The 21,642-nt window shown below is 37.4% G+C and overlaps 1 protein-coding gene across 1 annotated transcript in view; it reads left to right on the top strand.

The window, feature by feature from the left end:
• The window catches only part of CDKAL1 (CDK5 regulatory subunit associated protein 1 like 1), a 424,112-nt gene that overhangs the window by 182,001 nt on the left and 220,469 nt on the right, over window positions 1-21,642 (top strand). The window contains exon 8 of the mRNA XM_026843118.1: window positions 5,719-5,822. Within this exon, the coding sequence (XP_026698919.1) occupies window positions 5,719-5,822 (104 nt within the window). The remainder of the gene's footprint in view (window positions 1-5,718; window positions 5,823-21,642) is intronic.

Raw genomic sequence — 21,642 nt, 5'->3', positions numbered from 1 at the left:
TTAGGGTGTTCTGCCACTGCATCTCTGGGAGTAGCTGTGAGCAGATTTCTAAGTATCTTTTCTGTCTAAGGTTTTTCTAACATAACTGTTTAACACCTTCATTACTGCTATTTGATTGAGCCTAGGAGTAATCACTTTCCAAATATTGTTGCTCTTTATGAAGTGTTGAAAGAATTGATTACTTTCAGTTACAATGCTATGGCATTTTCTGCTCTGTGCAACCACAGAACCTAATTTATCTACCTGTGCTATTTCAACTGAGTCCCTTTCTTGATATTAATGATTGTCATTATCTGTCCCCAAAGTTATGGTCTGTGTAACCAAGCAGCTGTTTGGAATCGCTTCTAAAATAACATAGTCTCTATGAATCATAGTGCTTTAGTTGGAACTGCAGAGAAAAAAAGCATTCCAGTAAGCATCTAGCAACGCACCATTTTGGATCAGAGTGGGGAACGCATCCCGTGCAGCTTAGCAATGGAATGTTCTACCCTGTAATATCAATTTAGAATGCTTGAATGAATTAATTCAAAGAATTGCAGAACTGTGTGGGCAGAAAAATTAAACAAGTATTTCTTTGGACAAACATTAGAAAGTACCATTGATACACTTGATTTTGCTGATGTGAAATCATTGGCCTTAAAGTGAGCAAGTTGAATATATGATGATACAACTATATAGCTGTGACCTTTGAATCACCTGCACTTAACTGCAGGAATTCAGTTTCACAAAATGTAAATATTTAAAGTACAAAATTATATCATATTACAGTTTATCAAACTAACTGAGCTGCCTTTGCTCCAAATTCCTTTTGATTATTAACTAGGGAGACATTACCAAATAAAACACTGGCTTCTGAGGTTTTTGGAAGAACAAAATTATAATGCACTTTGTTCCCATTTTGCTGAGCATCAAATGGGTTGCAGAATTAAAAACCAGCATCCCATAGTTGCATCCTACTTTGTGAAAAAATGTGTGCAATCCATACACTGTATAATGTTTCTTGAAAGGTGGTTGTATTTTTTTCAAGGGGTTGGTGGGTTTTTTTGTTTATAATAGGGCAAGCTTTATAAAGTCTTGAATTTGTGTAACTTGTTAGAATTTATAAGGGCAGATATTAGTGTTTAGACTGATTTGTGATTAATAATATTTTACTTAATTTCTGCAAGTTTCTAATTTGGGAGAAGACCACTTTAGGACTGGGTTTTGGTTGGGGTTTTCTGTTAGTCTGGTTTTTGGGGGTTGTGTGTGGGTTTTTGTTTTTTGTTTTAACAGCTCATTAGGTTGATACCAAGCAAGAATTTACTGGATTATTCAGGAAATTAAGGGGGCAATACCACCCCCTTCCTCAAAATTAACCACCTGCAGAGCAGCAGGGATCTTTTGTCATATGACACTGTTGCAGCTATTCAGCTCTCCCATCTTGCTCACAGATGTCTGGTCTTGGTCAATCACATTAAATATGAGTGACTAGCATACTAATGGGACATCACAGTCTGTAATTGAGCTGTTTTCTGATCCTTGAATGAAAGATGTTTTATACTTTTCATATCTGAGGGTAGAATCCTGTCTTCACTAAACTTAGTAACATGAATCCCATGAAGAGGAACCAGGATTTTGCTTCTCATGTTTGTACTCTCATTCTTATCTGCTGCTTAAATCCACTGATTAGTCCCACTGAACGAAGTCTTTATTTATCTGCTGTGTCATGAGTATTCTTACTCATAATTAGCTCCATCTTGTAAGGGGTAGACTTTCATGTTAAGTATGTGTTTTGTGAGGAATATTTCTGTTTTGAAAATGAAGAGTCTGCTTAATCTAATGCACAACATGAGCACATACTAGCTAAATGGTGTGAAGACCACTGTTTCCTATGTCTACATCAAAATTTCAGTCATTTGACCAAAATGTTGATGATGATCAATTTGGTAACATGTTCAAGAAGTGTTTTAATTAGTCACATGGTAGTAAGTTATCTGGGGATAATATTTCACCTTGCTATGAAATAGTTCTGTGTATTGGGCAGATAGCTGATTAAAGGTTAATAATTCAGAGGACCTTAATCAATTTAGTACATTGTAAAATCAGGACTTAATGGTTTTTTTTTGTTCTGGAATCACTCAAAATTTATCCAAAACATGTTGGTAATTACAAACACAATGACCCATTAATAATTGTTTCTATAAATGTCTGTAATGTATTTGTGCAAAAAAGCTTTGACCTATATTAATACAAACTAACATTTACAAATCAACTTTAAATGCTTGAAGAAGACTTCCAGTTTAACACAAAACAAAATACTCTTTTGCAACTACTAGCATGTTGGCTTCTCAGTCCCATATATTTGAGCTTTAGATGTGATAAAAGCTGATTTTTAAGGAGACCTTTACCTACTGGGCTGGTTTTAGAGGATCCACTTGCTGGTGAATGCCACTTAGTAAGAGGTAATGCTGATTCTCAAAGTTCCTAGCAGCCTTTTTCCACTTGATTGTCTGTGGTCTGAGTATGTGGCAGCATAGATGTATGAATAATTTGTTATACTAAAAACTTGGTGTAGAGGCTGGTTTACTGCTACAGTTACTTTATTACACTTATAAATATAAATAAATATATAAATATATTTTCAGGAATAGATAATTCTTAAATCTGTGGAAAGTGGTTTGTTCAGCATTGTAAAAAGTATTTGAGATCTGCATCCTTTTGTTGATCAGCTGTAGCCCAATAGATTTTTTTTTCCCCAAATTGGAATTAACAAATATGGTACAAATAGTATTTAAAAGTTTTGTCTTTTTTGGTTTGCTTTCTAAAATTGATATTTTTCTATGTTACATTGAAGTCTGTCTCATTTTGGTTTTGTTATATAATCTGTAAGTACCAAAAAGCTCTACCAAACCCAAATTATTGAGGGATCCCTCAGTATTTTTATTTCATAGTAGAAATTATGCAGTAGAACTGCTGCAGAAAACTTGAAAAAAAGTAATAAGGCTCTTAGAAGCAATCCCACATAATATTGTGAATATCTGAAGACTAACTTCCCCTTCTTGCTTCGTGCTGCTTGCTGCACATTTCAATTCTCTCTTATTGCAATACCAAAGAAAAACTTGCTGCTACCATCTTTTTTTCAGATAGCCTAGGACTTAGTTTAAAGATTATTTGCCCAGAAAGCAACTCTGAAGGTGCAGGAGCAGCTTCCACCTGCACTACTGAAAGCTGCGATGGATGCTGACTTTCAGTGCTCCTGCTGGGTTCCTCAGCTGCTGTGGTGCAGTAGCCAGCATCTTGCGCTGGTGATCTTTCTTTGCTGGCTGATAACTGTAACATGGGCTTTGACCGGATTGCCTGTGAGGTGCCCTTGTAAAGGTATAGGAGTTTGTCTGCAGTATTTTGCCATCCCAACGTTTTCATTTAGCTCTTTGCAGACATGAGTGTGGGGTGGTGGCAGTGAGGGGCTGCGGGGCCCTCTGAGAGGAGAGGCTGGGGCTGAGGTTGAACTCTTTGTTTTCCACTACTTGGCTGTCAGCCCCCACTGACACGCCATGCCAGGTTACCAAGGACAAGTCTAGTGTTGCTTTTTAGGACGTGAAAATATGCGTCACCAATTCATAATGCTATTTTTGTGTAGCTGTGTGGAGGAAGACTGGTTTAGCTTAGTGAATGATGTAGAGGGGAAGGAGTGTGACAGTGGGATGACTGGATGGGAGCCTGCTTAGAAATGAAGTCTTGGGTTGAACGGAGAGTTGTACTTTAAAAACAGACAAAAACAAACAAGAAAAGAAAAGAAGAAGAAGAAGAGGAAGTCATGCCTTCCAACCCTGGAAGAATTGAAGGAGTTTGAAAGTGTCATGGATTGGAAGCAGGGAGAGAAATGAGTACCCCCTGGGCTGTGAGAGAAAGCCCTCTGTGGCATGCTTTAGGTGGCCAGTTACCTAGTAGAAACCATCTTAGTTTGCTAAATAGGTTACACAGAGAAAGTATAAATCAATTATTTGCTTACATGGCGTTGATTTCAAATGCTACTCTTTCAAACATGCTTTAGATCTTCACAATGAAAGGCTTTTGATTTGCAGAAGAAAGGTGAGATACATAAAAATTACTTCACATCTGATGAATAAGCTGTCTTTGGGTGGGAGTGAATCGCTTATGTGGAGCAGGTTGTAAAGGTTCAGAATTGGGTCTTTTCAGTTTTTAATAGGAGTTTGTATATTTCACTGAATGGCAGCTTGATTTCATATATATTTTTTGTTCTCATTGCTGCAGTTAAGTAGTATCTTTTAGTTTTCTAATCTAAAATGGATGCTAAAACCTGATGTTTGGGTCTGATAGGCAGGAAAAAATAATATAAGACTATGTACAATTTACATCATCTAGCCTAGGACAGAGAATCACAAATGATCTAGATGTCTTCTGGTCGAAAGTAAGACTGTTGGTGGAGCATGTTTCAGGGCCAAGGTGATGTGCAGGAGAGCACCTGAGAAAATGTTCTGTGCAGTGTTCTGCACTTCCTGATCCACTGCTTGTGCAAGGTACAAGTAGTATGTGAGGGGAATGTTTGTGAAGGAAGACCTTTAGCATTGGCAAAGCAGTAGTTACCTAGTCATGGAGCTGCTAGACATTGTAGTAGAAGACAAGATATCTGCAAGTTGTAAGCACAGTTTTCTAGCTGGTGACTTTGTTAGAACCCACCTGGTGCTATCTTTGCCTTTGCGTTATTGTTTTGAAAGTTTTATAGTAATACTCCTGTAGTTAGACTGTTATCCTTTTCTGGCATACAAATGCTTTGTTATATTGAAGCTGTGTCTTTTTTATTGTGAAAATAGACAGAATTTAAGATATTCTAGTACCCATGTACAAGAGAAATATTTGTATTTGGGTTTTTCATTTTTGTGGGTTTTTTAGAGATCTAAATGCTCTAACCTATAAAAAGCTGTAGGGCAATACCAGTTTTATAGGGCTGGGGGGGGGGGGCAAGAAAATTGCAACAATCTCCTTTTCACATTCTGCTCATTACATTCATGGCACTATCAGGATCCAAAGGCTAATCCAAGAAAAACATACAATGAGTGGTAGTTTTTGTTTGGTTTGATCTTTCCATCCTTTTAGTTTGAATTAGTCTGCCTTTACTATATTGTCAGGTAAATTAAAAGCATTCACGTTATTCCTTCAGTTTCTCATGGGAATTTTTCATTAGCTCCTCAAATTTTTGTGCCACGCTGTCTTTCTAGTTGGTGATTCTGTCTTCATTATGTTATTTGTTTTCTTTATACAAGACAAATGAAAAAAGGAAAACTTAAATGTGTTCTCAAGAATACACACTATTTTTAAAATCTACTTTTAGTCTCTCAGGACTTTTTCCCTTTATTTCCTTGTTCAGGTTGGACTTTTTATGTAATAGTGGGATTGGAGGCCTTGGAGATTCATCTTTAGCAATGAGCAATTATTAACCGTATGATAGCTTTATAAAAATATGTAAATTCACACTTTTGGATTTTGCATGTGGTTTCCACTGATCTTTTTTCAACCTTTTATACAGATGTGAAAGCTATTAAAGAAGGTAGGAGGACAAAACACTTTTCAAACTGCTATACTGATTTTTAAAACAGAGTATAGCTCTTTTTTGGTCATAGATATAAAAGGTCATTTTTCCAGATGTACTTACTAAATAAAGTTGTGCATCTAAAAGCTTTATTGGTGAGAAACTTAGTATTTTTATTTTCTAAACAGGTGTCTCAACGCATGTACCTATTGCAAAACTAAGCATGCCAGAGGAGATCTAGCAAGTTATCCAATTGAAGAACTAGTGAACCGAGCCAAACAGTCTTTTCAAGGTAAGGAGTTTTATCCCTTCAGTAAAAGTCAGCCTCTGAAGTGTACTAGGTCTTATTTTTGACACGTAATGATTGAGATAGGGTATGGCTTCATTATGGTATTGATATTCTTAATAGACATAACTGTGTCTGGTGGTGCTTTTGCAGTAGAAAGCCATGCTTTCATTATGTTGTGTGCCACTATCTACAGAATGTAGTCCTACCATAAGGAGTATTTAATTTTGATTTTTAGCCTTGTCCAAATGAAGTTCTGTGCAAACAATTTTTTGTGATGGATGAGGAAACGGCAATATTTGGTCATCTTACTCTATCTCTGGTTTCTTAAAGAAGACAGTAACTTTTTTCATTCAGCAGTAAAAGTAAATTTCATGAACCTCCCTAGCCTGTTTAAGGATACATTGTTTTTTTCTGGTAATAGATTTCCTGGAGGAGTTCTGGGATGTTTGAGAGCCATACAAAGCTTATCAGCTTTTAAGTTCAATAGGATATATGTAGTGTTACATGGATCCAATCAAACATCAAAAGTCTTTCCTGCAGTACAGTAGTCTGTGCCAGTATCTGTCTAAAATGCTTGTACATCTGGTAATTACAATAGATTTATTGCATCTTATTATTTGTTCTTTATATCTAAATTTTGCCTGTGTTTCAAAAATACAGATTTCCAAATAATGCAGAATTCATATCTCATTCAATCTGTCAAGGCACAGGTGTTGTTTTTTGTCTCTGTGCCATGTTGAAGGATTAAATGTATACTAAAAAAATACTGAGGTAATTCAGATGTAGCATCTCCTTCCATCTTTGTATCAAATAACTCTGAATCAAAAGTAGAGCAAGTACAACATGTGATGTCAGATCCTCTGTGCCTGTACAAACAGTACATGCATTGGGTTTCACTTGTGGCTCTGAGCGTTGCAACTGTTCTAGTATGAAGTACATCTCAAATGATTCAACATGTTTTTAAATCCATCCTTATTTAGGGATCCATAATGAACCTTATTTAAGTTAGTGATGAACTTCTGGCTATTCCTATCAGTAATATGCAAGGAAGAGTCCTTTCCCTAATCAAAGTCCATGTTCATAAATTCTAAAGTTCTATGTTATCCATGCAAAGTTCTCACTTAGTATTGTAAATGCCTTTTTCTTTTTCTTTTGTTAAGAGCCAAGCTCCTCTCTTTTCTTCCATGAAGCTTATCTGTAATTGCCACAAAATTTCTCCTATTTCTTAGGTTGTACAATTAATGCTGTTGTTGCTGTGAATTGGATTGTCTGTTATGATAGACAGGAATCCTGTCATGTCTCAGATTTCTTGTTTTAGTTGGACAAGTGTCTAAAACTGTATGTAACTCTAAAGTACTTTTATATTCTGAGTAGCATGAGTAGTATTATTCTGATAGCACTGTATAGCTGTTGAAATGTTCTAAAGAAACTTTGAACAAGGAAGGAGGAATATGGTGAAGAGATAGTTAATAGAGTAAGGATTATGGTCCTACTTTGGTTAACTATTTAAATTTTATTTAGGTTTATTGTATGTATGGAAAGAAAAAACATTCAGATTTTTCTGTCCCGTTACAGTTGTATTTCCATACCATGAAGTCCACATTAAATTAACATGAAAATGTATTTGCTTGATATAACAAGAAAGAAAGCTCAAGTTATGTTTGTCTTTGCAGACAATAAATGTGAAATTTTGGAAAGTATTTTGAACTTCAAGTATTTGTACATTTGGATTGAAAAATCAGTAATTTAATTCATCTGTTGTACTGTGGCCTTTATTATAAATATTGACTCTTTCAAAATGACTTGATTTCTAATGGAAAAACTTGCCCTTAAGCTATTGTTTTGAAATTTCTTGAAGAAATGCTATGACGTGTCTCACAGCAGGCATCTCCAGGGAGTTCTATTCTTATTTGGCCTTACACTAGTACCTTTGTTAGAGGACATAATGAAAGAAGCAAGTACCAAGTTGTAAAATGACAGGCTTTGCCTCCAGCTTTCATGTACTTAGAAACAGGCATGAAATAGTCAGATACTTATGGAGACTCCATACTTATGTATGGAGAATTTATTACTGCCAGCTTGCTGCAGCTGGGCTGCAGAAACTTCATCAATCCAATGAAAGACTTAAGCAATTCAAAGTAATTATTAAAGTTCTTGCTGAGTTACTGAGCCACAGTCTCTTCAACAATCACTTCTGTTTTCTCAGAAGATGTGTTGCTGAAGCTCTAGAGAAAAACACAGAGAGGTACAGATGTGTAATGAAAAGATTTTCCACTTTGAAATTATTCTTGAGAGAACTGAGGTGTCTTAGAAGAACAGCAGCAAAACAGTATGTGATGTTTTTGTATAACTGCATGATCAAGTCCTATAAGAGAGACTGATGTCGTTTCCAGTGTTTTGTATGTATATATTCTTACTGTACACAACTTGATAAGCCTCAAAGGTGAGGTGTTTCAATTGTGGAATACACTGAAAATGGATTAAAAGAGCTGTAATTAAGGATGTTTTGTTACAAGTCCTTAAATCTCAGTGCAGAAAAGCTCTCCCAAATGCTTCATTCAGGTGATTACAACTTTGGTAAGGTTGCAGTTGACATCTAGAAACAGCATTTCTAGCAACAGTATGCTGCCAGAACAGGCTTTAGTGTTGTGATCAGTTACTCCCAATTTTTCTTCAGTCACTTCTGTAACTGCAGCCTCTGGGTAGGATGTCTCCATATAGGAAGTATTTCCAAGCTGTATTATGTGCTGCACTACTTGACTGCAAGACATTTCAAGTAGTCGGGTGGACCAGTCTTGGACTGCTAGTAATATGGTACATAATAATATGATATCTGTGTGACAGTAGCTGTTAGGTGGTGCCTGACAGTCATCACTCTTCGGTGTTTGTCTCCAAGATGACTTCTGAAGATTTTTAAACTCTTAGGCTTTTTAGTCAAAGTTTAGCTCTGTGACTTTATATAGCTGCTGGTTTTTTTGAGAATTTTGCATACTTTGTGTACGTAAGTAGGTATTTATTTGAATGTATTTTAGGGTCTAAACCTTTATCTTTTTGTTCAGTTTTGTAAAAACAAAATTTAATACTCTGCTGAGAGTGGTAACTAGATGACAGCAGATGCCAAAGCTGTAATAATTTACATGCATGTTCAGATTATTTGTATAAGCATAAACTTGATCTAAATCAACTGATTAATAAGATGGCTGAAATAATCATGATTGAACAAATACAGCCTATATCTTGTACTTTACCAACCTTCTTTTTTGTGTTGTATTTTGATATCTTAAATTCAGTATAATGTGCACAAAAACTAAGTGTATTGCAGGTTTCTAGTACATGCTGCATACTTTCATAATGAATTGGACTAAGTGTAAGGTGAACTGAAATTGAGTTTGTTTGCGTACTTTATATGGGTTTGTCCCTTGTCTGACCTCCATAGTAGTTTTGAAGTTATGACTGACATAAACTTAATTCACAAAAATTCTTTAACAAAATAATCTATCTGAACTTGAAAGTAGATTATTGAGGCTTCAACTTGAACGCTTTTTCTGTAAATTTCAACTTTTAGTAAGTACTTGTATATTTTTTTTTTACATGGACAGCCTTGTCAGATCACATTATATAGCAGGCTTCTATAAGACAGCTCGTAAAAGAAAAAGTATTGCAAAATATAGTACAGTGGTCTGAGTAGAAAACAAATGTCTGCTGTAAGGTTGTTTATGCAAAAACGTTTTCTACAGCTGATAGTATAGCACTATCTTTGTGTCATCAACATAGTGGTATGGGGTTTTTTCAAAATTTTCTATACCAGATATGTAGGGAATTGCAGTTATGAGAGCACCCTTTCTTTCCTTCCCACAGCCACTTTATGTGTAACAATGTGTTTTTGCTTAGTATATGTAGTGGAAAGGCTGGGGTGGCTGCCATTGGAGAACAGTGTTCCAAGGAGACCCAAAACAAGCCTGAGCGTTGAATGTTGTGTGCAGTGGTGTCCTGGGATAGATTTCGCTAAATTACCAGACTTTAAATTGATTTTTTTTAAAAAAAATTGGATTTTAGAGACCATTAAAAGATAAATAACTGGTAATGCTACCTGGTGATTTGTAAACCCTACATATTGTGAGAGGCTTTCTGGTCAAAGATAGTACATTGTATCGCAAATAGCTTTTGCTGGTTCATCAAACTAAGTTAAAAAGTTGAATAGTTTTATTAAATTAGATGTTATTTTGTTCTAGTTTAGAATTACAATTTTCTGCATATACCAGTACAAAATACACTTCTTTAGCATTGTATGCCTGTTGCAAATGGCAGGGAATGTATTGCTATTAAAATATACACTGTATAATTACTACTATATAAGCTCATTGTATGTTAGCAACCAGGGAGCTCAACGGAAAGTCAAGTCCTGTTGGAAAACACTGTTCTTGTATCCTCAAGCTATGTGGAACAATTGCTTCTGGATGAATAATTGCAGTGACAAAATATCACTTATTTTTATTCCACTATTTGTGTGATGGTTCACTGACATGCATGATGTTGAACTCTGAATGATGCTTCTGTTAAGGAAATCTTGGACCAAATGTAGCATTACAAAGCAGAGGAGCTATCTAAACAAAGATTCTGAGTCTTGACTTTCGTTAGTTGTCTTTAGCAATTATCCCTAAGCTTTTAGATATTAAAGTGTTGAGAGTTGAAAGAAGATTAAATATTTCTCTATCTACAAGTATTACTGTAAACAGATGTTGATACAAATTATAAGAACTGATTTTATACAGTGTGACTGGTTTCCAGAACTTTTCATATCACTGTGAGCTTTGCTAGGGATCTTTGGTTTTAGTAGTTCTGATGAGGTGCTGTCAAGACATTCTGCTTTACCAATTGGTAACTGTTTTTCTTCCTGCACAACTGACAGTAAGCTCTCTGTATGTTTTCAAAGCAGTTGTTCATTAAAGGACAAACATTAAGTATCGTCAGTGTTTTTAGTTTCCCATTACTTGACAAAAGCAATACCAAATTAGGATGCTTAGGCTGCATCTTCTCTGTAGTGGATTTGGTCTTCAGACACGTTGAGAGGGACTGAGTGCCCGGTCACCCAGATGGAGACCTGGGTTGTGTACTCAGGGTCCTTCTTGGGTCAAAACTAAGACTCTAGAGAGAGCCATTGATGTTTATGCATGTCTTGCCTTGATGTGAGGTAAACACTGACTCTGAGCCTGGACACACACCCAGGAGTGAATTAGCTCTTTTAGTAGTTTCAACATGGCCTTTGTTAATGATCCTAAGTGTGCCCCAAGAAACTTCCTTAACTAATCTTAATTCCTTTGCTCTCTAATATTTTTGCCCTCCTAGCGTCAGTGTTGTGTCAAATAAGTATATGTATCTATTATACCCACACTGATGTTTTTCTTCTGTAGCCTAGCAGCATTATCAGAAGTCAAGCATTTCTCATGCTTCTTAGTACTAAATTTTACTCAGCAGTTTCTGCAACAGTCATGAAAGAAAGCTGACTCTTCCTCCATAGGAGCCATGTGGTGAACAGACTTTGAGAAACCTGTGGATAACAAATTCAGTACAAAAAACAAGTGCTCTGGTGTTACCCCTTGATGTCTGGGTTTCCATTGTTCATATAAACTAAAACCTTGAGAATGTGCAAACTGATACTTGATTATGTGACTGTCAATTTCTCTTGGAGTTATGGTTGGAAACTCTCTGAAATTGAGTCTGTATGGCTCAAACACAGTTAAAGACTGACTCTGTTGTAATGATAGATTGGGGTGTTCTTTGTGTGGGAAAGAAAAGGAGAGAAAAACTCTCCATTATATGTATGTTGTTAAATACCAAGAAAAGCTAAACTACATCATGTTAATGGCAGACAACTAATCAACTAGTTGAGTTAGAGGGACATGTCTTTTGGAAGTGTTTTGTTGGTTTTGAGGGTGGTTTTATTCATTTGTCTTTTGAAAAGATTGGTAAATCTGCCTCATATAGAACTGTTTGCTTGGTTGTTCTCAGAATAAAAAGGTTTGTTTCATTTTGGACTGAATTACATATTTAGATTAGCTTGAATGTTTTGTTTGGTTTTCAGAGTACCCCTTGGCTTTCAAAATATAGGTCAAGTTTGAAATCAAACATAACATTTGTGAGCAGGGTGAGTTTTTCTTTTTCTTTTCTTTTTTTTTTTTTTTTTTTTTGGAAAATGTTCACATTGAAACATTTAACTTTCATTCCATGTGAAATATTTCACCATTTAAAAATTTTGTTAAATTTTTAAAACTTTATTCCATTTTGAAATTTTCCCCAAAAGCTGAAAGCTAAACTTTAGCAAGTGTCTGTTACTGTTCTGCAAAAACAAGTTCAGAAAAGCAAATTTTTTAGTATTATTTACCAGTCATTGCCCAAGGCAGCATAACAAAAAGTTGTGTATAAAATTAAGAAAGTTAAGCTCAAGGGATTTCTCTATGCTGTTTCCTCTATAGCGAAAAGGAACCAGAGATAAAGGAAGGTTTTAACTGTAAATGCAGACCATCTTTTTTTGCTGCTTTAGCCACACTAAAGAAAGCTTGAGAGTGAAAAAGTAAGGTTAGTTTGCTTTAAAGACTTCCAAAAGGGCTTGTAAAAGCCTAACAAAATTTTATCGTAAGGTGAATGTAATGAAGAAACATGAAACTTTGGTGCTGGTTGGCTGTTTCTTGAGTTCTCCCATACTTAAGTCACACTATGCATTACCCCATAAAAACCTCAGAAGGAAAAAAAAAGCATACTAAATATCTGATGGGGTGTTGAAGTTGTAGCATATATTGGTTTCTACTTGCTTTCTTTTAGCAGCAAGAATGACCTTTTACGAGTATGATGTCTATGCCTGTTATAATTGTTTTTAAACTGTCTTATGGAATATTTTTCAATCAGAATAGACAAATTCTTAAAATGCTGAATTTTTGACGGGAATATATTGAATTCAACAACAAAGTTTTGTAGAAAAAGCTGAATGTGTTCCATTTAGCATTGTGTAACATAATGCTTGTCTTTTCCAAAACACTTTTGCCTCTGTATTTTCTGATTTACAGAATCAAAATCGTCTGACGCATAGATCATAACATGTAAGACAAGAAAATTTTGTGTGAAATTATTTTCTAACAAACATTCTTTACCCTTAAAGAAACCCAAACCCCATGCTATTTTGCAAATTCTTAACCAACTGAATTTTTGGGAGAGCAGAGTTATCCATACCACAGATAATCTTGGTTCATACCCAGCTTTGCTGTGCATGGTGTTTTATTATGTTGTTTGTTGTTGTTTTATTTTGGGGGGAAGGAGGAGAACGGTGACGGTGTTTTTCTAAGATAAACCTCTCCTGTCAGCCTTTTTACTGGCTTCTAGGAAGAGTGGGCTTTATTCTAATATTGTTTCTGAAGTATAATTTGAAGTTGCATTCCAGGGGGCTTGAGCTGCTGTATTTGAGACAATTTGATAAACAACTTTTCTTTATTCTTTTGTGCTTTTTGGCTATAGCTAAAGAGCTAGGTTTTTGTTGTTATTAAGTTTATTAAAATTCTTTCTGTATTGTCTTTTGTGTCTTATGAATGTTTTAAGTTTTTCCTGCTGACTTTGCTAATGCACAGAATACTTGGGCCAAGATAAATATTTTGGTACCAGTCTGTCATTTCTTAAGAGTTATATGGGATAGTGTAATTAATTATTTTTTCATGGCCCCATATAATCTTTCCTAATGATCCTGAAAGAAGAAGATATAATTACGTTCAGTCAGTAGTGATTAGAAACAATATCATCAGGTATGTAAAAACTGCTGTGTAACAGATATTTAAACACACATAACCAACATCATACAGCAAAGAGATATTTAAAAGGATAAAAAGATGTTGTTTCAGTAGTAAATTACAATATTGTAGATACTTTAAAGCTTAATTTCAGTAAGAAAATTAGAAGTTTAGTGAGCTTTCCTCTTATTTTCCTATCATCTTTTTTGTTTGTGGGGGTTTTTTATACAGTCAGGTTTACCAACATGTTACAATTGTTTCTGTTGTCTTCACCATGTCTTATTGCACAAAAGGTTACTTGGCATAGTTTTTTGTTTTACTTGAGAAATGCAGTGGCAATTACACAAAATGGTTGGTGTCTAGCTTTTTTCCTCATTGTTCTCTCCAGCTTCCTTTAGAGGGGAAGTGGAGAGGGAGGTGCTGATCTCTTCTCCCTGGGATCCAGTACCAGGACACATGGGAATGGCTCAAAGCTGCATCCCTCAGGGGACCTTCGGACTTGACAGGAGGAAACATTTCTTTACATTTTGAGAGGGTGCTCAAAGCCTGGAACAGGCTTCCTGGAGAGGTAGTCGATGCATTTGGACAACGCCCTTAATGACGGGCTTTAACATTTGGTCAACTGTGAAGTGGTCAGGTTGTTGGACTTGATCCTTGTTGTAGGTCCCATCCTGTTCTACTCTACTCTACTCCTCCTTCTTTCCCTACCAGTACGTGCTGAGGAAATCTTTGATTTCTTCCCAGCCCTGCGCTAGCAGAAGAGATTGAATGGGTAACCATGTCCCAGCCTAGGCCCTGGCTCTGTCACTTTGTGGGAATGAGATATGTACCATCTGTTGGGCGTGAGAGCTGTGGATCATTTTGAGATCATTTGACCACCTGAACAAATTTGCAAAAAGCATGTGGGAACCGTTTTTGAAAGTCTTATGTGCTTATCCAGTTGAGCTGGGTTTCTATAGGATGGCAAAAAACCCATCTGTGACACTAGCAAGGCTCAAAGATCAAGCTCTCAGTCTGAAGCTGGAAGTGCTCCATAACTAAATGGTTGCAAATTGTTTTGAGGTGAGTAATACCTATTTTATTTCTCTGTGGATTTGATTATTTTTTCTCCTTGTACTCATTTTTGGAATTGTCTGAGCCCAAATGTCCCTTGGAATGTCTCAGCCCAAAAGTGCCTTGGAAAAATGTGCTAAAACAAAAAGAGCCAGAGAACATCAGTAGTCCATCAAAGTGAGGGTCCGTCTGGCCCAATACGCGGTCTCCCAAGTGGCCAACCATAAATGTCTAAAGGAGAGTATATGAGCTGTGTGTAATCTACTGCCATGGTCCTGGGGGTGCTCATAGGCCTCATTGGGTAGAACCAACCTTCCCTGAGACCCCCACCCCCACCGTCTCCTGCCAAGGGCCCAGGGGACATGGTGTCTCAGCTCAGCCTGGGGCCTTCAGTCCCTGCCTGGGTGATGCTGTAGGTGTGCTCATCTCTGCCCCTGTCTCCTGGGTGGGCCTGGGACCTGTTCTGCTGAGAGCTGCTCTCCTGGATGGACCCCTCAGACCCAGGTCAGAGCTGGTCATGCAGAACTATAGGCGTGACATAGCGTGACTGTTCTTTTCTGTTTCCTGCATGTACCATCAGTTTAATAATGATGAGACTGTTATTTTTCTGAAATGCCAGGGGATTTTCAGCTCCAAAAATACTTTCAAGGACATAAATCAGAAAGGTTATAAGTAGAAACAGGAATTTTTTTTTTTATTTTTACGTTATTTTTCTGAATCCATTTCAGAGCCGACGCTCACAAGCATTATGTGTATGTGATGCTCACAACATGCATGTGTAGCTAGGAGCAGGCTCACTCATTCTTCAGTTTAGCTTGAAAAAACATCCCTTGTAGTCTGGCAAAGACAGGTCACAGAGATACAGAAAGCAGCTGCCAGAATACAGGCCAAGATGAGGTTCGGGACCAACCACACACAAAAGAGGAAGAGGGGTGTGGTACTGTGGGGTATTTTCAAAAGTAGGACACTTTGATGACAAGGATCATTTTTGTCTCTCAAAACTTGCTCCACTGTGCTTCTTGGCCAGTGACGCATGAAGAGCACTCTGGTGCCTGCCCCACACTTGTATTGCAGGCAGGGAGAGCTGGAAAGTGGCAGCTCCGGATGGTGCAGCAAGCCTGGAGCCCTTCCAAGCACGGGCTGTTTTGCACAGGCAGGAACCCCTGGGGAAATGGAGCCAAGGGAAGAGCAGAGCTCACTCCTGCTATAAACTTACAATGGGAAAGAGAGCCAGAGAGAGCCAGGGCACAAGTTGTGCCTTGGGACAATTATCCTTCCCATGCTTGGCAGAGCACCCAAAATACTGGGACCCCTGGCAATATCTCTGAATCTCATATCTTAGAGCTGCTGACCCTGGCTCTGCAGGGGATGAGTATGGTGAGCTCTGCAGTGCTCCTTGAGAAAGCATTCCCTTGGTCTTGCCACTGCTGTCCAGCTGAAAAGGTCTGACAGCCTTGGGCACCTCCAGGTGTTGCTGGTTCTTCTCATCTCCAGATCCTTGCCCAGCTTCTGGTCTTCCTCTCTTAGCCCCCTCCAAGTAATTTCACTGGCTCCTCAAGGACTTCCTCTCAGATGTTTACAGGCTGTCCTCAAGCCAGCTCTGGAGCAGCACATGGAGAATCCTACCTTTTATACTTCCCCAGGGCACTGTGACTGCTGTGTTGCCAGGTGGTGGCACTGTGACATGATAGGGGTAATGGGGTCACCATGTGCAGCACCCCTCCTTGCAGCACCCCGAAGGGTGCTGGGCCCTTCGAAGGGGAGGTGGAGAGGGAGGTGCTGATCACTTCTCCCTGGGATCCAGTGCCAGGACACGTGGGAATGGGTCAGAGCTGAACCAAGGGGAGGTTTAGACTGGACATTAGGAAGCATTTCTTTACTGAGATGCCCCATGCTGGTCAGCATTGAAGAGGCATTTGGACAACACCCTTAATGACAGGCTTTAACTTTTGGTCAGGCAGTGGAACTTGATCATTGCTGTAGGTCCCTTCCAACCCAACTCTTCTCTTCTAGCTTAATGCATTCTGAACGTATGCATTAGAATACCTGAGCAGAGATCTGCATTAGTTCCTTTTATGTGTGGGAAAATATTCATTTTACTGCATAGTTATGGAAATTTTTAGGCAAGTTTGCTTCAAGATGTGAAGTTATATATATTCCATTAGATGACTGAGCTGAACTTTTTCATCTGGTCTAACCACAGTTGTTCCTCTTCCTGTCCCCTCCAGAATTTCTCAAAACTGCATTACAGCAGTGAGTTTCATCCCATTTCAGATACATTTTTACATTAATGCACCTTTTATTTACACCTTTTTAAAAAATTTCTCTTTTGTATTTGCTCATTAGTCCTGAAAGATGACAGTACATTTACATTCCTGTTTGCTGTATGGTGATTGAGTTTCCAATTCTACATATTCCTGCACCTAGCTTTAGTGAAGGCATAATTTCCTCCATTTCATTTTGACCTTTGGTTAGTGTTAAAATAGATTTGTGTGGGTTTTAAAAATTGCATTTTTAAAAAAATATTGTTTCTCTGCATGTTTTTAATCTTGTCTTGCATGTTTTTACTTGGTCTTTTGCAATCAGAGTTGAAGTCTCCTTTTGAGATGGCCAGATGTGAACTGACTTTGTTGTAAAAACCATGTAGCCATTCTTGTATATTTATAGTGTATTATATATGTAGTCAGTCCACTGCTGTCAGAATGCTGCAAACCTATTGCCTGTGATAGGTGGTTGACTCATGCTAATAATTACGGTGCTTTCAAGATCTCTTGCCAAAGGCTGATCACTCTGCAGTGCACTTGCAGTATGTTTGATGTTGTCATCAAAATATTAAACATACTGATCATCTCTGTGCCCTGTGGCCAGAAAGAATTCTGGGTTTCACAACATGCCACTGTTTTTCACAGAAATGCTAAAAATCAGCAGAAGGCTCAGATTTAATTTAAAATATTAATATTTTCATTAAGGGTGTAGATCATGGCATCTTCTAATTTTATAGTTGCCAAGAACTTTCAGTAATATAATCTTGCTTCCATTTCATTATAACTGTCAAACTTTAATTGATACTTCTAGGGAAAATCATCTAACTATTTGCAAGAATTATGTTAGGGAAAAGATGTTATTCTAGAGAAGTTTAGAAACAAGAAAAACTTCTTACTGAGAAATTATGGAGGCCTTCATGCCTCAGTGTGGTAGATGCTTCAGGTCACTTAAAACTTTCTGCTTGGTTCAAACGGGTTTTGTGGAGATTTAGTGGATATTGACTGTGTGGATTTCATAGGCAATGCCTTCTTCCAGTGCTGATAGAGGTTTTAAGTCCAATCAGTCTGTTTGTTCATGCTGCACCTTCATATAGTAAATATGCCGTAACAGTTAATTTGCAAAAAAATCATGTTCATGACACATTTAGGATACAAATGAATCGCACTAGATTTTGCAAGTATGCAGTGTAATGTGCAAAACTGTAACTGGGCCCTTCCTTTGCAAGGAAAACCACTTGTGCACTGTTTACTGTCGGTATAATTGGGATTCACTGTTTAAATACTAAGTAACTTTTTTTTAAAAAAAAAAAAAAAAAAAAAAAAAAAAACAGTAGAATAATACACGATTGCATGTGTGATTGGTCATTGCATTTACTACCAAGACCTTGTATGATATGATGACAAAACTTTGTTGTCTAAGAGAGATTGCAAGAAGAATATGAAGAAACAAGGAATCGTCATTAATTTATGGAGGAGCTATCCCCCTACAATTTTCAAAAATTTATGTTCCCCTAAACATTTTCATCAAGAGTCAAAGTCTGTATGTGCTGGCTTGTGTTTCTGAAAGTAGTAATTTCTTCTCTACAGGGATTATTATAATAAATTTGAACAGCTCTAAATGGATTCCTTGGATGCTTTGGAATGTTGTTCATGTCATGGTTGTCTGTTCCAAAATATAAAGCCCATTAATGCTGTAATATGAAATAAAATGCATATTTTTCTGAAAATCGAGACAATTGTTTTAGGATGCTGCCTTCTCTGTAAGTTGTTGTCAGAGGTGCATAGGCACTATCCTGAGAATAACTTGCCAGATATATTGATGATGTTGCCAAAATTTCTCATAGCATGACCAGATTACCTTTTTGTCTCCATCAAACCTAGTGTTGTAATGTTGCTTTTCTATGAAGTGTTTCTGACTGTGCATGGATGGTTGTAGCTTAGTGTTGGAAAGAATAATATAAAATGTATGTGAATGCTTGTTTTGCATGCTTGACTAAGACTCCTGCAGACAAGACTCCACTAATCTCTTAGCTTTGGCAGTTTAAAGAACCAGAGAAGTCTGTTTAACGAAGGTTGTAATTTTTTTCTTTAACAGAAAAAAAGCAGCAAGTTTTGCTTCCATTTGCTCTGTCTTCTCATTCCTTTTTATTGTCCTACTCAGCATTTGTGCTGTTTAAATCCTTGAATGACAAGTGATCTGTTTAATTTTGCAGTTTTATGAAAAAATGCATTTTATTTTTGTTTGAAATAAAAGTTTAATACAAAAGATCCAGAGCAGATATGTGTGCTATTAAAAATGCTACTTGATCTTCAGCCTTAGGCTATAGTTTCAACTGTACTTCTAAGCAAACACTGCAACTGAAAGAAGTGTTTCTTTGCCATCTTCCCCCCACCCTGCCTTTCTGGTTTTTCATCCTTTTGTCAGGCCCTTTGGTTTCTTGCTGGGAGTGAGTTCCATGTATGAAGCAGGCTGGGGAACTGACCTGGGATAAAACTGAATGTTGGTCATTCACACCACTTCTCTCCCTATTGCCTCCCCCCCAACCAAAGCCAGCCACACCTCATTTTAATTTGGATTGGTTCTCCAGTCTGACTTACTTCAGGACCACATAAACCTTGTAGTGTAGGGAATAAGCAACTGAGGACAATGGAAGGTGGGATTGATTCTCTCATCAGCACTGTTGGCTTATGCTGCTTGAAAACTGTGAGAGAAACTGGACTGAGACAATGATCAGATCTTGGTTTTGGGGAAAGGCTGCAGAGCTGTGCATGTATCCTCTCATGAGCCTTACCTTCCTGCACATACTTTTGTATTTAGAGATGGTGAAATCTGTCATTCTAGTTTCCATGAAATTTTGTTTTTTTTCAAAATACAATTTTGTTGTGTTTTAAAATAAAATGTCCTGCAAAACAGAAAGCTGGAAGGAGGCTATTAATGTGTTTTTGGAAACATCAAAGAATAGCTAATAAGTGACAGAGTTTCAATCGTCCAAGATACTAATGTTGTAGAAGTACCACGGTTCTGCAGAGTTCTAAGGGTATTAGACCTTTACAGAAAGGGACTGGAGGGATGCCAGGAAAACTGGATGTAGCAGTCTGCCCAAGCATGCTCTCATCACTGAGCTACTCTGTTCCAGGAAATCTATTATCTAGCTTGTGGGATAAGACATGGCCATACAAAACTTCACCTCATGTTGAACACACTGGGATGTCTTCTCTCATCTTCTGAGGGCATGAGATACCTTTTCTGTCTTAACTCTTTCCTTCAAAAACTTGCTAGGAGATCCACAGATTTTTGTGAGCCCCATGTGCACTGTGACACTAGTGTCTCCTAGCATTTTAGTGAGGAGACAAGAGAAGGGATAGTTGATAAGGGTCACCTCCAACCTTTCCAAACTCAAAAGCAGAGGTCTTCAGATACTGTGGGAAGGAGAGGAGAGGAGAGAGACTTACAACACACTTAGCAAGACTAGGTTGGATTGCTCAAGGCAGATGATGGCAGGCACAAGACTACTCTTTAGGGGTAGTTTCATCATTTGGATATTATTTTATATTGTGTATATTAGTTACAGTGATACCATGATAGTAGCTCGTTGTTGATAATGAAGGCTCTGAGGAAAATTGTGATTCCTATTGTGATGTTAAAATGTTTGCTAAAGATAGGAGTGCTCCTACATGTTCCCAGACAGTGAATGGAGCTGGAGTTTGGGAACATCCAGATTCCAGTATGCTAACACTTCAGAGTTCCCCAGGCTGCTCTCAAAAGCTAAATGTTCTTGAGGCATATGTGCCCTCATGGAAGCAGTAGCTGGGCAGCCTGAAGAGCTGCTTAGCACAGGAGATTTGGTGGGAGAAACACTTCATGTCAAGATGTCCCAAACCAGCAGATCTGGAATCCTTGCTCAAGTTTTTCAGCTATCAGGTTATAGGAGGAATTGAGAGATACATACAGCCCAACTACTGGTTCAGGCTTATGGACTCGTGACAGTGGGACTTTGCAAAGGTGATATTCTAAAAGAGGCTTGGCTGCAGTGAACTAACTTACTGGCAGCTTTGGACTATGTATCTTACTTGACCTACTCTAATTGTTGATCAAAAACTATCTAAAACTATTACTTTTTTACTGTGATTGCTTAACAGTACAAAAATACGTATCTTTTAAAAGCCAAAGTAATTTATGGATGTTTTGAAACAATTCATTGTTTTCTTCATCAGCTATTGAATTAGGTGTCAGTCTGCTAAGCAATATGATCTTGTAAGCCTTTGAAAATTATATCGTCTTTTTCAAATAACAAAATTATCCATATCTTTTGTTCATCCATCTTGAAACGGACTTCTCAGAAATATAGAGTTTCTTCTTTCATTCTGTATTTTCACTATGTTATTAGTAAGGCTTAAAAATCACACTGTTTCAGGGGTTTCATACAACAAGGCATTGTTAAAGTTGCTGCAAAATTGTCAAGAAAAAAACCTGATGATCTCTGTTTGTTACAAAATAAAAGGAACTGTCAGTTCCTGGTTGGTGCCTGTAAATGCTGTGGTAGTGGAATACTGGAAGGAAAACTGAAGTTCAAATGCAAGTCACTTGGGTCTTTATGAAAAATTCATTTGAAACATAAAGGGATCATGTCCACGTTCTTTGTGAATATACTCTCTAGCTGCAGTTGTTGCTGTTTAGTACTGTTAGTAATTTTACAATTATAAACAGCACCTTAAAGTTACTTTTGAATTGTG

The sequence above is a fragment of the Athene cunicularia genome (genome assembly GCF_003259725.1).
Source record: "Athene cunicularia isolate RWA chromosome 2 unlocalized genomic scaffold, athCun1 chr2_part1, whole genome shotgun sequence".
Taxonomy (NCBI): Eukaryota; Metazoa; Chordata; class Aves; order Strigiformes; family Strigidae; genus Athene; species Athene cunicularia.
The sequence above is the reverse complement of the archived record's forward strand: the minus strand, read 5'-3'. Positions and strand labels throughout refer to the sequence as shown.